This window comes from Cherax quadricarinatus, chromosome 30, assembly GCF_038502225.1.
Source record: "Cherax quadricarinatus isolate ZL_2023a chromosome 30, ASM3850222v1, whole genome shotgun sequence".
In the NCBI taxonomy this organism is placed as follows: domain Eukaryota; kingdom Metazoa; phylum Arthropoda; class Malacostraca; order Decapoda; family Parastacidae; genus Cherax; species Cherax quadricarinatus.
The window spans coordinates 19,392,299-19,410,361 of record NC_091321.1 but is presented as its reverse complement, the minus strand read 5'-3'; the positions used below and the strand labels follow the sequence as shown (position 1 = coordinate 19,410,361).

General features: G+C 37.5%; 1 protein-coding gene across 8 annotated transcripts in view; it reads right to left on the bottom strand.

Annotated features, from left to right (window-relative positions):
- Positions 1 to 18,063, bottom strand: part of LOC128692753 (transmembrane protein 164) — a 52,159-nt gene that overhangs the window by 23,971 nt on the left and 10,125 nt on the right. For 7 of the 8 annotated variants that reach the window (XM_070089974.1, XM_053782093.2, XM_070089970.1 and 4 more), the window contains exons 2-5: positions 8,301 to 8,525; positions 6,460 to 6,592; positions 1,934 to 2,050; positions 1,043 to 1,121 (exon numbers count right to left, since the gene is read on the bottom strand). In XM_070089974.1, the coding sequence (XP_069946075.1) occupies positions 1,043 to 1,121; positions 1,934 to 2,050; positions 6,460 to 6,592; positions 8,301 to 8,518 (547 nt within the window). In that variant the 5' untranslated portion in view covers positions 8,519 to 8,525. Of the gene's footprint in view, positions 1 to 1,042; positions 1,122 to 1,933; positions 2,051 to 6,459; positions 6,593 to 8,300; positions 8,526 to 9,105; positions 9,254 to 18,063 lie in introns of those variants that run through there. The other variant, XM_070089975.1, reaches the window with a different exon arrangement.

The window sequence follows — 18,063 nt, the reverse complement described above, 5'->3', positions numbered from 1 at the left end:
AGAAAAGATCAAGAAAGACAAGGGAAAAGATTAAGAAAGACAAAAGAAAGGATCAAGAAAGACAAGAGAAAAGATCAAGAAGGACAAGGGAAAAGATTAAGAAAGAGAAGAGAAAATATCAAGAAAGACAAGGGAAAAGATAAAGACAAACAAGAGAAAGAATGGGGAGGCACACAAATGAATTTTAGTAGTGTGCAACACTGTCAGGATTTAAGGGAACAAATAATATAAGGGAAATAGCTTGATAAATATAGTTAGAGTCACTGCTAATTAATGCCTAAGATAATGGCTTGGACACAAAGAGAAAGGTGAATGTTAAGTTGCATCACATCACAATGAAAACAGTTACATCATTATGCTCAACACATAAGGCACATCAGCTCAGTCTAACACCCACCTTGCTTTTAGTTACTTTTGTGGCCAGTCAAACTTCTATTAAGAAAAGAATTAAATTAACAATAAGCTAAACTATGTATGCTATATTCTACAAGCAATGTAAAATATTTAAACTACAATCCTAGATAGTTATAAAGTATAATGTAAGAAGCTGTTAATTGTTAAGTTGGTATGTTGTGTACCTTTAATGGCATACTATCGTAACATTGATGAAAATGTTATGATCTGTACAGTTAATAACAAAATATTGTAACATTGACGAAAATTATATACAGAAACTAATACTTCATCATAAATATAATGAAAGAGCCAATCAGTGTCATACCTGGAAATAAAATATTCACCAGTATTTCTCAGGAATAAATATATAAAGACTTTCCCCCCCTCTAATAATTATTGTATATAAACAATATTACAACCACCTTCAGAACAATATTACAGTAAAAATTGCCCAGTAGTGCCACAAAGTATATTCACAGGAGATACCTAGTGCAAACTTCTTACAAAAGGCAATAATCATTGCAAACATAATAACAAAAATATCTTTCTCAATGACAATACTGTGTATTAATGAGGGATTTTATTGCAGTAAGATAACCATTTACAGTTTAACGACAAATTTTAGGATCCCCAACAAAGAACTTACCACCAAGCCGCAGAAGGTAGTACGGCGTAACAAGCATCATTATATGCTGCACCCAGTATATCTCCACCTCAAACGGAAGCTGAAAGTATGTACATTATAGCACAGTCAACTGATCAAAAGCCTGTGGGGCCACCAACTTCTCAGGTCGTATTCCACAGATCCTTATCAATTCCCACACCTGATCACCGTTTAATGAATAATATAATTTTTTCTGCAGTTCCACGGTTTATCCTAGCAGAAACATCATCATTACTAGATTGAAAGATACCAAATCCAGTAATATATGAAGTTAAAAAAAAATTCTACTTACTACTGAAAAACTATAAGCTTATCCATAAAAATAGAAGTAATCAGTGATGAGAACTGGTGAGGAACTCATGGAACTCTGACACTGAAGGCATGCAATAGCTTGGCTTCCTTGTCGCATGAGCAAGCTTCTCATTAAGGTATCATCAAGTGATACCAAAATAATTTTGAATAAAAAGTAAATTCTAGTAGCAAGTATTAATCTATAAATGATCAAAGCAATCATCCCAAAGGGTATTGAAGGAGATGCTTTATAATTAATCATGAGAATATAATGATAGCCAAATAAAAAAAGAATAAAATAACTGTCTTGTTCTTCAGTGCGAATAAGAGTTTATAGCAACATAACTTTGAAATCTATTTGCTCAGTACTATTATTAGAAAGAGTAACAAACAGTACAAATTCATAGATGCAGGGGATATTAAAACATGCCAATTAGGTGCTTCAACTGGGATAAGTGATAGTACGCATTACTCTGCCAGACTCGGAATAAAACTGCAGAAGCTTATTTAATGACTTTTATCTTCAAGGGAAAATGAGCAATGTTTCCAAATTAATTAGAGGTAAAAATAATTAATGCTTACAAGTCTTGAATTGGTGACAGGAAAGAGAAGAGCGAGAACTGCTCCATTCAGAAAGTTTAGGTGCACCCGGAAAACTGTAGTTACCCACTTGCTTGGAGGTGCTGCAAGAAGGTATATCTGAAATAAATGTTTCTAAAAAATATGGGATTTCATTCCTTTGATCCATGCATTCCCTATACATAAAATATAAAGTGCATGATATTTACAACCATTCATTGTCACTGCAGTGTTAGGGTACTGAACCCTCGATTTAACCCAGTAATAAGGGAAAGGAGATGTCCATCAAAGCTGACTGTTATAGAGGGATGACGACTATTATATTATTATTATTATTATTATTATTTTTTAACAAGTCGATCGTCTCCTACCGAAGCAGGGTGACCCAAAAAGAAAGAAAATCCCCAAAAAGGAAATACTTTCATCATCATTCAACACTTTCACCTCACTCACACATAATCACTGTTTTTGCAGAGGTGCTCAGAATACAACAGTTTAGAAGCATATACGTATAAAGATACACAACATGTCCCTCCAAACTGCCAATACCCCAAACCCCTCCTATAAAGTGTATGCATTGTACTTCCCATTTCCAGGATTCAAGTCAGGCTATATAAAAATAACCGGTTTCCCTGAATCCCTTCACTAAATATTACACACTGGTATCTCCCACCAAAGCAGGGTGACCCAAAAAAGAAACACTTTCATTATCATTCACACTATTACTGTCTTGCCAGGGATGCACAGTTATGACAGATTAGATGTCACTCTATACAGCACATATCCCAAACTCCACCCTTTAGAGTGCAGGCACTGTACTTCCCACCTCCAGGACTCAAGTCTGGCAAACTGGTTTTCCTGAATCCCTTCACAAAATATTACCCTGCTCACACTCCAAAAGCTCATTAAGTCCCAAAAACCATTCGTCTCCATTCACCCCTATCTAACATGCTCACACACGCCTGTCCTTTACTCCCTCTCTCTATCCTTTTCCTAGGATGACCCCTACTCTGCCTTCCCTCCACTCAGGGCCAGATTAAGGGATGGGATTTAGAGGCTGCAACCCAATGGCCCCTGCCAGCTGGAGGACCTCCAGACATTAAGTGAAAGGTGTTCAAAGTTACTGCTGTAAGTTTATAATTTTTTTTTTAACACGTTGGCCACTTCCCACCAAGGCAGGGTGACCCAAAATGAAAGAAAAAACTTTCATCGTCATTCAACACTTTCACCATCACTCATACATAATCACTGTCTTTGCAGAAGCACTCAGATACGACAGCTTAGACGTCCCTCCAAATTACCAATATCCCAAACCCCTCCATTAAAGTGCAGGCATTGTACTTCTCATTTCCAGGACTCAAGTCTGGCTAACCAGTTTCCCTGAATCCCTTCACAAAATATTACCCTGCTCACACTCCAACAGCTCGTCAGGTCCCAAAAACCAATCGTCTCATTCACTCCTATCTAACATGCTAATGCACGCTTGCTGGAGCTCCAAGCCCCTCGCCCACAAAACCTCCTTTACCCCCTCCCTCCAACCTTTTCTGGGATGACCCATACCCCGCCTTCCTTTCCCTACAGATTTATATGCTCTCCAAGTCATTCTACTTTGTTCCATTCTCTCTAAATAACTAAACCACCTCAACAGCCCTTCTTAAGCCCTCTAATACTTTTAATAACTCCACACCTCCTTCTAATTTCCACACTATAAATTCTCTGCATAATATTTACACCACACACTGCCCTTAGACACATCACTGATTCCAGCTGCCTCCTCGCTGCAGCACTTACAACTCATACTTCACACCCATATGAGGGTGTTGGTACCACTACACTCTCGTACATTCCCTTCTTTGCCTCCACTGATAATGTTCTTTGTCTCCACAGATACCTCAACACACCACTCACTTTTTTACTCCATCAATTCTATGGTTAACCTCATCCTTCATAAACCCATCCACTGACAAGTCGACTCCCAAATATTTACCTACTACTCCCTCCACAACATTTTTGCCCACTTTAGCATCAAAATCCCCAACCACCATTACTCTCACACTTGGTTCAAAACTCCCCATGCATTCACTCAACATTTCCCAAAATCTCTCTCTCTCCTCTACACTTCTCTCTTCTCCAGGTGCATAAACGCTTACTATAACCCACTTTTCAAATCCTTTATTTTACTCCACATAATCCTTGAATTAATACATTTAGGGTCCCTCTTTTCCTGCCATAACTTATCCTTCAACATTATTGCTACTCCTTCTTTAGCTCTAACTCTATTTGAAACCCCTGACCTAATCCCATTTATTCCTCTCCACTGAAACTCTCCCACCCCCTTCAGCTTTGTTTCACTTAAAGCCAGGACATCCAGCTTCTTCTCATTCATAACATCCACAATCATCTCTTTCTTATCATTTGCACAACATCCACGAACATTCAGACTTCCCACTTTGACAATTTTCTTCTTCTTATTCTTTTTAGTAATTATTACAGGAAAAGGGGTTACTAGCCCATTGTTCCCGGCATTTTAATTGACTTTTACAACACACATGGCTTATGGAGGAAAGATTCTTATTCCACTTACCCATGGATATAAAAGGAAAAATAATAAGACCAAGAACTATTAAGATAAAATCAAAGAAAGCTCAGATGAGTGTGTATAAATAAACGTGTACATGTATGTGTAGTGTGAACTAAGTGTAAGTAGAAGTAGCAAGACGTACCTATAATCTTGCATATTTATGAGACAGACAAAAGACACTAGCAATCCTACCATCATGTAAAACAATTACAGGCTTTCGTTTCACACTCACTTGGCAGGACGGTAGTACCCCCCCTGGGTGGTTGCTGTCTACCAACCTACTACTACAACATATACATACACATATGTGTAGTACAGAGCAAGGGGCTAGTAACCCCTTCTCCTGTATATATTACTAAATTTGAAAGGAGAAACTTTGGTTTTTTCTTTTGGGCCACCCTGCCTCGGTGGGATACGGCCGGTGTGTTGAAAGAAGAAGATGTGTAGTACAAGCATATATATATACACACACCCCTCTGGGTTTTCTTCTATTTTCTTTCTAGTTCTTTTATTATTTTTTTTTTATTATCACACCGGCCGATTCCCACCAAGGCAGGGTGGCCCGAAAAAGAAAAACTTTCACCATCATTCACTCCATCACTGTCTTGCCAGAAGGGTGCTTTACACTACAGTTTTTAAACTGCAACATTAACACCCCTCCTTCAGAGTGCAGGCACTGTACTTCCCATCTCCAGGACTCAAGTCCGGCCTGCCGGTTTCCCTGAATCCCTTCATAAATGTTACTTTGCTCACACTCCAACAGCACGTCAAGTATTAAAAACCATTTGTCTCCATTCACTCCTATCAAACACGCTCACGCATGCCTGCTGGAAGTCCAAGCCCCTCGCACACAAAACCTCCTTTACCCCCTCCCTCCAACCCTTCCTAGGCCGACCCCTACCCCGCCTTCCTTCCACTACAGACTGATACACTCTTGAAGTCATTCTGTTTCGCTCCATTCTCTCTACATGTCCGAACCACCTCAACAACCCTTCCTCAGCCCTCTGGACAACAGTTTTGGTAATCCCGCACCTCCTCCTAACTTCCAAACTACGAATTCTCTGCATTATATTCACACCACACATTGCCCTCAGACATGACATCTCCACTGCCTCCAGCCTTCTCCTCGCTGCAACATTCATCACCCACGCTTCACACCCATATAAGAGCGTTGGTAAAACTATACTCTCATACATTCCCCTCTTTGCCTCCAAGGACAAAGTTCTTTGTCTCCACAGACTCCTAACTATACTCTCATACATTCCCCTCTTTGCCTCCAAGGACAAAGTTCTTTGTCTCCACAGACTCCTAAGTGCACCACTCACTCTTTTTCCCTCATCAATTCTATGATTCACCTCATCTTTCATAGACCCATCCGCTGACACGTCCACTCCCAAATATCTGAATACGTTCACCTCCTCCATACTCTCTCCCTCCAATCTGATATTCAATCTTTCATCACCTAATCTTTTTGTTATCCTCATAACCTTACTCTTTCCTGTATTCACCTTTAATTTTCTTCTAGTTCTTGTTCTTGTTTATTTCCTCTTACCTCCATGGGGAAGTGGAACAGAATTCTTCCTCCATAAGCCATGCGTGTTGTAAGAGGCGACTAAAGTGCCAGGAGCAAGGGGTTAGTAACCCCTTCTCCTGTATATATTACTAAATGTAAAAGGAGAAACTTTCGTTTTTCCTTTTGGGCCTCCCTGCCTCGGTGGGATACGGCCGGTGTGTTGAAAGAAGAAGAAAGATAAATTAGTATATCTTCTGTCAAAAGGAATAGGCAAAAGATGCCAAAGTTCTATAACCAATTAAGGTTCAAAACACATTTCACAATAAAACATAAAATTACACAAATAAAAAAAACACCAGGTCATTCTTTCAAACTAAATAATAATACAAAAAAAGAATTCAAAGAATAGTTTTCAATTAAAACATTTGCACACACCTGTATTGCTGTTGTAATATGGCATGGATTCAAAAGATATATCAGCTGCTTTGTGGCAAACTTGAAGCCTATCTCCATACCGAACACCATTGATACCAACACTAGCAGTGCTCGTTTACCTCCTCGGTCCTTCCTGTTAAGGTACACATTTTTTATTTTTAATAAGAAGCAGGCAGATATGTAGATGCTGTATACTATATGTAGATAAGGAGATACATGGACAGGTAGATAAGTAGATAAATTAAAAACTACAGTACAGAAGGTTAATAAACAAATCTGAACACTTCTGGTTTTAGGCACAAGTACCTGCACATGCCCAGTGTAATTAAGGTTGTCCCACAAGTAAAAGAAAGATGGCACTGAAAGATTTCTTCTGTATTTCAAAACTTTCTAAGGGAAAAATCCAAGCAGAAATTTTAATGTTAATTATTTTTCTGAAACATTTTGGCCAACATTAACACCCCTCCTTCAGAGGGGTGTTAATGTTGGCCCTCCTTCAGAGGGGTGTTAATGTTGCAGTTTTATAACTGTAGTGCAAGCACACCTCTGGCAAGCAGTGATAAGTGAATGATGATGAAAGTACATGTATTTCTTTTTTGGGCCACCCTTCCTTGGTGGGAAACAGCTGATGTGTTAATAAAAAAAAATAAAATAAAATAAAATTAAATAAAATTTTGGCCACAGTACCAAGGCGGTTACACACATAGTAGTGCATTTAGTAAGGTAAAGCTTACTATCTGAGCCCATGGTAAATCTCAAAATACACCTCAGTGTAGAGAGAACAAGTGACAAACAGTATTATCATTGACTTGGCATCTCTTGTTTTGAGGGGTCTAGTTATCCAGCCTATCATTTTCCTTGAAGCTGTGATATTAAAAGTGTGGAGATCCTTGAATATCAGAGTTCTGACATTATCACTTCTACTGAGTGACCTGAATTAGTTTTATACTCATTTCCAGTTTTGGGGAACATCAAGCAAGAAAATCTTATGATTCACGAAATTGTAATAACACAATTGCAAATAAACCATGGTGCGGGTGGGGATCAAACTCATGGCAAGTGCGTCATAAAACTCACTTACTATGAGGTTGAGCCCCACCCTACTGTGGTTAAGAAAATCTTATAGTAAGTGTGAATTAAATACCAAAAATCTCTAGTATACCATTCACATCAGTCTAAGCAGAGATATGCAAGGTCAACCTTGTTAATGTATGGTTAGAAAAGCAGCAAGTTGATAAATTATATGTGTGTGCAACATTTGGGTATCTCCATTCTGGAAACATTATATTAGCCAGTCATTTCTTCAGTTCACTTTTCTCTGTACTGGACTGAAGCAGCCACTAGCTGGTGAAAAGTTTCACAATAAAGATACCCAATTTTTGTACAAGTGTCTCATTTATCATTGTCAATCTTTCCCTCACATTTAATGTGTGAAAAAATCATGATCATTATTGATCATTAAAATAGTAATAAATAAATTAAAATTAAAATTAATTTTGGTAATTAGACAATTAAGTCAATTAACATTACCTACATACTACACTGCTAATACCTGCATAATTATAGATCAAACAGCAAGAGTAATGGGATCCCATTTTATAGCAAACAGTGTCATATTAAGCAGCTCTTCCTAAAACTATAAATAAAATTAATTTGCTGTAAATATTCATTTCCAAAAGTTTTGTGAGTGCATTTAATCACACAACAAACTGTATACCAACAAAAATTTCACATACAATTGTACACCCATAAGGCTGTCAGTATTCACAGGTCATTTTAACACAGTTAATATTATCTTTTAGAAGCTTGATAAAATAATTCTCCAGATAATAGTCACTAACCTTACAAATTTATATGATGATGGGTATGTAATATATGAATAACCCCAGAAGAAATACACCAGTGGTATCGCACATCCCAGAAAAGTTTCGAAGAGGCGGCGGTGCATGGAGAGAAAATTTGCACAGGATGGTCCTCCATTGCCTGGAATTGATGGATCCACCCCCCCATAGCTCCAGTCGAGTACATTCTCCAATGTGTATCTGCTCCTCCAATCCATCCAATGTCTGCAAGAAAAGCGAGTCCTGTATATTCTTGTGACACAGTATTACTCATGCATGAAGAGCTGATTTTACATGTCTGCCAATACCGCAGTCCAGTCTCAATGGATAATTATGTGAAGAAGGTACACATATACAAATACTGTATGACAAAATACAGTGGACCCCCGGTTAACGATATTTTTTCACTCCAGAAGTATGTTCAGGTGCCAGTACTGACCGAATTTGTTCCCATAATGAATATTGTGAAGTAGATTAGTCCATTTCAGACCCCCAAACATACACGTACAAACGCACTTACATAAATACACTTACATAATTGGTCGCATTCGGAGGTAATCGTTATGCGGGGGTCCACTGTAATGTGAAAAATGGGAAAAGCAGAGAAAACAAATTCTGTAAACAGAAAACTGATCCAAGGTAATTGCACTTAGAAAAAATAAATGTGCAAAAACCCTCTACATACAAAAATATTAAGGTTGAGGTATGCTAGTGGCATTCTGTATCTGCTGAAGTGATATTTCAATATCAAAAGTTCTAAATCTAAATATTCTAAATGGTTATTTTATAAACAAAATAACCATACCTTGCAAACTTGAAATCCTGGCTCTTGTGGTTTAACCCCTAAAGGTCCCCAGTCACTGTGTGGTTACACAGCAGCAAATGTAGTACTGTACATACAACTTTTCTCTATGCTGTTATTTTGTCTGGAAATCCAATCTGGACCTTTCTTATGGGGTGAATGTTATTACAGCTAATACATTTCAGAAACTAATATCCACCTTTATCAAAATAATGTATATTTCAAAGAACAGGAAATACAGCTCTACAATCTAAATTATTAAAAGCAAAACTAAGCTTAATGAAAAATATGCCAAGCTTTTAAAATTAGTGAAAAGTCCCAATAAACTGAACTGAATTTAATGTTAGTGCTGTTGACAGTATAGCTGTGGCATTCTATTATTTCTATTTACACTTACTGGTGCTCATAATTGTGGCAGTATATACGTGACCAGTTTTGAGAGTATTTTTACCCTGACAGTCCAAACTAAGGCCTGACATCCTAGTTGCCTGTCTGATCAACTAGGCTACTGCTGCTAATGGCAGAGCTTTCTTAGCATTTTTCAATCAAATATGCCTCTTCCACCATTTTCCAGCTACATATATACAGTGGTACCCCGAGTTTCGTACAGTTCCCAACTCGAACAATTATGTAAGTGTATTATTATAAATGCTTTTGTAAGTGTATTTTTGGGGGGTCTGAAATGGACTAATTTAGTTTAAATTATTCCTTATGGGAACAAATTCGTTCGGTAATGGCACTCGAACAGCCTTCTAGAACGAATTTTGTACGAAACTCAGCATTTTTTCTCATTTTTTTCCATCCATTTATAAAATTTCTGAAGTACCATACATAGTATGAAACTTCTAACTGAAATTTCACCTAAAATTTAATAATATAGTTATACAGTGGACCCTTGACTTACGAAGGCCTCATCTAACGATAAAATCGACTTACGAAGCGTTTCAGCATAAAAAATTTCCCCGACCTACAAACATAAACTCGACTTACATCATTCGTCCCAAACGCGTCCACGCGTCCCTCTGGCCTGAGCGTGCCTTAGTTGCCCTGCCTTCAGTTAATGTGCCAATGTTTACAAGCCTGTGCGGTCACTTCCACGAATACATTTGGTACATTTTGTATTATTCCAGTGTTTTTAGTGCTTGTAACTGCTAAATAAGCCACCATTTATTTATTTATTTATTTATTTATTTATTTATTATTTGAGCATACATACAGAGGTACAAAAAAATACAGATAAGAGCAGCATGCCAAAGCCACTTATACTATGCATAGCATTTCGGGCTGGCTTAAAATTAACTAAGCAATGATGAAATCAGTGATAATACATTATTGTAAACAGATAACTATAAAGCACAAATGAGTATTACAAAGACAGGTCATATGGTTGCATGCATTGTTGTACATTCAGTCGTATGGAGTATTCTGTTAGGTAGTGTATTTAAAAAATAATAAAGTTAGATTGGGTTTTAGGTTTAACATTTATGTGATATAATTGTGAGAAACATTTAAGATATACAATTTATAAGGTTCAGTTATTCAGTATTTATTTGGTTTTGGGTGAGTAAGTGATCTTTGAGAAGAGACTTGAACTTATAAACAGGTAGTGTTTCTTTTATATTTACAGGTAATGAATTCCAGATTTTAGGGCCTTTTATGTGCATTGAGTTTTTGCATAGTGTGAGATGGACACGAGGAACATCAAAGAGTGATCTGTGCCTTGTGTTATGGTCATGTGTTCTGTTGAGGTTGGCAAGATGTTTGAGGGGAGGGTTAATATCAGAGTTAAGTGTTCTATGTATGTAATAGGTGCAGTAATAAGTATGGATGTTTTGTATGGTGAGTAGGTTTAGTGTATTGAATATTGGTGGAGTGTGCTGCCTGTAGTGAGAATTTGTTATCATTCTAACTGCAGCCTTTTGTTGGGTAATTAGTGGTTTGAGATGGTTAATTGTTGTTGAGCCCCATGCACAAATTCCATAGGTGAGATAGGGGTAAATAAGAGAGTGATATAGGGCCAGGAGGGCTGACTGTGGAACATAGTACCGTACCTTTGACAGTATGCCTACAGTCTTGGAAATTTTCTTAGAAATTTGTTGTATATGTGTATGAAATTTGAGTCTATTATCAAGGTGGATTCCTAAGAATTTTCCCTCTGTTAGCTTTGTGATAGGTGATCCGTTTATCATTATGTTAAGAGGGACATCTGTAGCTCTGTTACCAAACTGAATGAAGTAGGTTTTGTCAATGTTTAGTGTAAGTTTGTTAGTCCTCATCCAGGTAGATATTTTCTGTAATTCAGTATTTACAGTATTGGCTAGCGTGACTGGGCTCGGGTGAGAGAAGACGTATGTAGTGTCATCTGCAAATAGTGTGGGTTTGAGTAATTGCGAAGCATTTGGAAGGTCATTTATGTATAGGAGAAAGAGAAGAGGGCCAAGGACACTTCCCTGTGGGACACCAACTGTAATTGGTTGCGCAGAAGAGTTTGCCCCATTTGCGTACACATATTGGCTTCTGTTGCTGAGGTATGACTTGAGGTAGTTGAGGGAGTGCCCTCTTATACCATAGTGTGACAATTTTACGTGGAGCAAGTCATGGTCAACTGTATCAAAAGCTTTACGTAAGTCAATGAAGATCCCCAGTGGGACTTCTTTTTTCTCTATTGCAGTGTATATATGTTCTAGCATGTGTATAATAGCATCATTAGTATTTTTATTAGGCCTGAATCCAAATTGGCAGGGGTTGAGTATGTTTTGGGAGATAAGGTAGGAGTAGATTCGTTTATGAATTAATTTTTCGAAGATTTTTGAGAGAGGGTGTAAGTTGGATATTGGCCTATAGTTATTCAACTCTGTTTGGTCTCCTCCTTTGTGGATCGGGGTGACCCTTGCTATTTTGAGTACTGTAGGGAAGGTGGAGGATTCTATGGATTTGTTGCAATGATTGGTGATAGCACTTGTGACAGTTTTTTGTATATAAAGGGTGGTAAGGTATTTAAATCTCCTGCCTTGTTTTTTAGTGCGTTGATAATAAGGGAGACTTCGTATGGGTTAGTCGGAGCTAGGAACAGTGTGTTCGGGTGGTTGCCGGTGAGGTAGTCATTTGGTGGGGTATCTGAGCTTGGGATTTTATTGGCAAGGTTTTGTCCTATAGTGGAGAAGAAATCATTGAGTCTGTTTGCTGTTTCTGTTGGTGGGAGTTGGGGTTCATCTGACTTTGCTAATTTTATTTCGCTATTTCGTGATATCTTTTTTGTTCCCAGAATTTCTGATAGGGTTTTCCAGGTCTTTTTTATATCACCTCATAAGTTGGATAATCTGTTCTCATAATACAATTTTTTTGCCCTTCTTATCAGGCTGGTTAGGATTGACGAGTAACGTTTTGTTTGGTCTCTGGTTATGTGACCCATTCTGTACTGTTTTTCATATTGGTGTTTTGTATTTATGGATTTGAGAATGCTGGGTGTTAGCCAGGGACTGTTCGGTCTCTTAGCTGTCATCTGTTTAGTTTTTTAGGGCAGTGCTTGTTATAGAGGTATTGGGTCTTTTTTAGAAAATTATTAATACATTCGTCAATATCTGTATAGATTTCTAGCTCAGTGTGCCAATCAATGTTTGCTACTGCTGTTGTGAAGTTATTAATGGCTGCCTCATTGTGAAGTCTGAAGGTGACTTTAGTAGTGTCTTGGGGTAGTTTACCAAGAGTTGTTATGAGGAAAGTAGGGTAGTGGTCTGTGGTATTATATTTAATTATGCCTGATTTTAAAGGGGATATGGTGTTGGTCCAGATGTGGTCAAGTAGGGAAACACTAGTCTCTGTAACTCTTGTAGGTTTTGTTACTGTTGGTAGTAACATACAGTTACTCATTGTGTTTGTGAATTCAGTAATGTGTGGGTCCTGGTCTTGCAGGAGATTTATATTGAAGTCACCTGAGAGTAGTAAGTGATCTTTGTTCATGCGTGCATCAGTTATCATACTTCCTAGGTTTTGACTAAATTGGGTAATGTTTGACTGTGGAACTCTGTAGATGTTTATCAATGTGAGAGGTTTTTGTAGGTATTTGGATTTGAATTTAGCTATTATATATTCCCCATGTTCATCCCTTGTGCAAGTATTAGTGATACATTCTAGTTGGTCTGAGTAGTATATGGCTGTGCCACCCCCTTGTTGGTCTGGCCTACAGTTGTGTATGGCTGTGTAACCAGGAATGGCATAGACATCTGTACTATCAGGCTTTAGCCAGGTTTCAGTTAGTGTAATGATGGACATATTGGCATGTAAGGAATTTAGTAATGCTATGAGGTCATCGTAATGCTTGCTTAAAGATCTGATATTGTAGTTAAAGATAGTTATGTTGTTGTTGGCACTGAGAAGTGCCTTTGATTGTTCTGCAGTGTAGTAATTACAGTAACTGTTTGATTCATTTAAGTCATTAAATAAGAGGTTGGTATCAGGATCAATGCTTGTAATCATAAGATTTGTAGTGAATCTATAGTTAGAATTAAGTATAAAACAAAGTAAATAGTCTTAAGCTAAAAAATAGCACCTGAATTATTTAACAAATGTAAAATAATGAGGTAAGGTAGTTTTTTTTTTTTTTTTTGAAGCTAAAATAAAGGAGACAATATAAAAGGGACTAATACAAATAAAGTGATGATCAAATAATGGAGCTTGGGAATATGATAGTAGGTAGTACTATAAAGGTAATTTTTTAAAGTTAGAATTATAGTATAAAATTATAATATAAAAGGGACTAATATAGGTTGTGGTGAACAATAAAGTGGTAATCAAATAAATGAGCTTTGGAATATAATGGCAAAATTGTGAACTTATTCTACTTTAGCACCTGAGAATAGCACCTTGATTATTTTAACAAATGTGAATATATAAACTAGGGTAGTTATATAAAGCTAAAATAAAGGAGAAAATATATAAGGGACTAAAATTAAGTAATGGTAAACAAAGTTAAATGGACAGATGGTAGGAATTATAATATAAACTTATAATATAAAAATACAATTTGAAATGGTACTTGCAATTGCACTAGAGTCTGGTATAGGTTGTTGACAAGATCAAGATTATAACTAGATTTAAATTGACAAAATAAAATTCACAATTAAAGTACCAAAAGAATAATAGTAAAAAAATAACAATGGTAATGTCTTGGTTATAATATGATAGTAAGATGGTAGACAGGTACCCAGGTACACAGGTACACAGGTACAAAGGATAATATAAAGGTTGGGGTTGAATATACAAACTTGAAAATTTGGCAACAAAATGTTATGGGAAGTATAAAATAATGTTTAATGTACAAAAGTAAAATTGACTGGTAGTAAATATGGTGTTTAATAAAATTTTAGTAAGTAATAATGATTACAAAAAAGTGAAAAGGTAATGTTTATTTCATTCAATATTGCACTGGTAGTTATACTTGGTTATATGGCAGTATGAACAAGGTAATTAAGAGTAATCTAAGATAGTAAATGTGGTATTAAAACAGGTAAAGGTAATTAGACAAGTAATGGTGCCAATGGGCCCAAAGAAAGCTTCTAGTGCCAACCCTGTGGTAAAAAGGGTGAAAATTACAATCGAAATGAAGGGATAATCACAAAATATGAGAGTGAAGTACGTGTCTCCGAGCTGGCCAGGTTGTACAACAAACTCCAATCAACCATTGCTATCTTGGCCAACAAAAAGGCAATCAAGGAAGCTGTTGTTGCAAAAGGTGCAAGTATCTTTTTGAAACACAGATCGCAAGTACTCGAAGATGCTAAGCGACTGTTATTGGTGTGGATAAATGAAAAACAGATATCAGGAGGTAACATCTCTCAAGCGATCATATGTGAAAAGGCAAGGCAGTTGCATGACGATTTAATTAAAAAAATGCCTGCAACTAGTGGTGATGTGAGTGAATTTAAGGCCAGCAAAGGTTGGTTTAAGAGATTTAAGAATCGTAGTGGCATACACACTGTGATAAGGCATGGTGAGGCTGCCATTTAAGACAAAAAAGCGGCTGAAAAATATGTACAGGAATTCCAGGGGTACATAGAGGCTGAAGGATTGCAACCCCAACAAGTGTTTAACTGTGACAAAACAGGCCTGTTTTGAAAGAAAATGCCAAACAGGACCTACATTACACAGGAGGAAACAGCACTCCCAGGACACAAGCCTATGTAGGACAGGGTTACTTTAATGTTGTGTAGTAATGCTAGTGTGGATTGCAGAGTGAAGCCTCTACTCATGTATCACTCTGAAACTCCCAGAGTGTTCAGGAAAAACAATGTCATCAAGGCTAATTTGTGTGTGATGTGGAGGGCAAACAGTAAGGCATGGGTCACTAGGGACATTTTCTATGATTAGTTTTACCATGTGTTTGGCCCCACTGTGAAAAATTACCTCCTGGAAAATAAATTGGACCTTAAGTGCCTCTTGGTATTAGACAATGTTCCTGCTCATCCTTCAGACTTGCCAGAGCAAATTTTGGGGAAGTTGAGTTTTATTAAAGTTTTTGCCTCCTAATACCACTCCTCTCCTCCAGCCCATGGACCAGCAGGTCATTTCAAATTTCAAAAAACTGTACACCAAAGCAATGTTTCAAAAGAGCTTTGAAGTGACCTCAGACACTCGATTGACCCTAAGAAAGTTTTGGAAAGATCACTTTAGTATCCGCAATTGCATAAACCTTATAAGTAAGGCTTGGGAGGGAGTGACTAACAGGACCTTGAACTCTGCTTGGAAGAAACTGTGGCCACAATGTGTACAAGAGAGGGATTTTGAAGGGTTTGGGGCTAACCCTGAGGAGCCTATGCCAGTTGTGGAATCTATTGTGGCATTGGGGAAGTCCTTGGGGTTGGAGGTTAGTGGGGAGGATGTGAAAGAGTTGGTGGAGGATGATGATGAAGAACTAACCACTGATGAGCTGCAACAGCAAGAGGCCACAACTGAGGAAATTACTTCAGAGGAAGGGAGAGAGAAATTGAGGAAGTTGCCTTCTTCAAAGATTAAGGAAATTTGTGCAAAGTGGGTTGACATGCAAACCTTTATGAAAGAAAATCACCCTGACATAGCTATTGCAAGCCATTCTGGTGACTTTTACAATGACAATGTTGTGACCCACTTTAGGAAAATCTTAAAGGAACACAAGGTACAGAACTCTATGGACAGATTTTTTGGTGCGACAGAGATCCAGTGACTCTCAAGTTGTTCCCAGTGGCATTAAAAAACAAAGAAGGGAAGTAACCCCGGAAAAGGACTTGCTACCTAAAGTCCTTATGGAAGGGGATTCCCCTTCCAAAATATAATAAACCTTCATCTCCCCTCCTCCCATCCCATCACTCATCACTACATCTTCAATAAAGGTAAGTGTCATTTATTCTTCATTTAGTACAGTACACGCACAATATATATTGTGCATGTATCCTTCTTTTTGTGTGTAGGAAAATGTATATTTCAGGTGGTAAAACAAAATTTTTCATACTTTTAGGTGTCTGGAATGGATTACTGTAATTGGATTTCCATTATTTCTCATGGGGAAAATTAATTCAACTTACGATAATTTTGTCTAACAATGAGCTCTCTGGAAGGGATTAGTATCATAAGTTGAGGGTCCAATGTACCTTTGAAATTTAATTTTATCACATTTCTCAGCTCAAAATTGTGGAGGAATTGACATGCCAACCTCAAAGGCATCAGGCTTCTTCTTTTAACTGATATATTTAATGGCCAACAATAGTAATGTACTACAGTGGCCACACAAGTAGCAGCTGGTGGTACTGTCATATAAACCCTAAAGGGAGGTTCCTCAATGCTGGTGAGGGGCTGCTGATGCAAGAAATTGAACCTATTTTCTTCATTGGATCAAACATGTGTGCCTCCCATTACCCCAGGAGCTGTATGACCCTTATGAATTTAGCATTTACCCCTATGTATATTTTTTAACACACTGGCTGTCTCTCACCAAGGCAGGGTGACCCAAATATGAAGAAAAAAGTTTTTCTTCTTTTTACATTTAGTAATTTATACAGAAGAAGGAATTACTAGCCCCTTGCTCCCAGCAATTTAGTCGCCCCTTATGACACACATGGCTTATGGAGGAAGGATTCTTCTCTACTTCCCTATATGTAATAATATCATACTGTCATAATAGAGGAAATAACAGTACCCTGCCTAATATAGCATAACCTAGCTAAAATGCCTAGTTATGTCCACAGCCACTGTAAAGTTCTTTTCAGCACTTTAAGTTCACACATGAGCAATAAAGCTCTCATCACTCTCCACTCACATCCATAACAAAAGTTCTGACCACTAATTCAGTGGTACCAGGAAAATGAACACCCTAATATGTAATATATAGTTAACATTACCTTTAACCAACCCTTGGTACCGTCCAGTGTACAGGAAACAAACTACAGTTTCTAACACAGCACCTCCTAAGGCAACCAATATCACTCTAAACTAAAAATATATACTGTACATGTCATGATGCCTCAGAGAATATGAGTCAGGGCACTACTGTACTTAAACCCTACTGACAAAATGTTCAAAATAATATAAAACAATTTTGGTCTTGCAAGCAGCCTTCAATATTGCCCAACAATGTGCTGTATAACAATTTACGGACCTAAACAATAAATTAATGCCAAGGCACACTTATAATTACCGCTATATAAATTGCTCTCATGCAACCTGAACATGTCTAGTGCACATGCAATGCTGTTAAACTATAGTCCACAAGAAGTAATCAGTAGGTGTAATTTGAGGGCTTGTTAGAGTGTCGTGTTATTAACCAGACAGGCAGAGGCATCAGAACGCCTCATTCAGCACTGCTCTACCTTATTCAGCACTGCTCTATTTCACTCAACATTGCTTTACCTCACTCAACACTGCTTTACCTCACTCAGTACTGCTCTAACTCATAAGCACTACACTCACTTAATTCCATATCTATCTATCTAT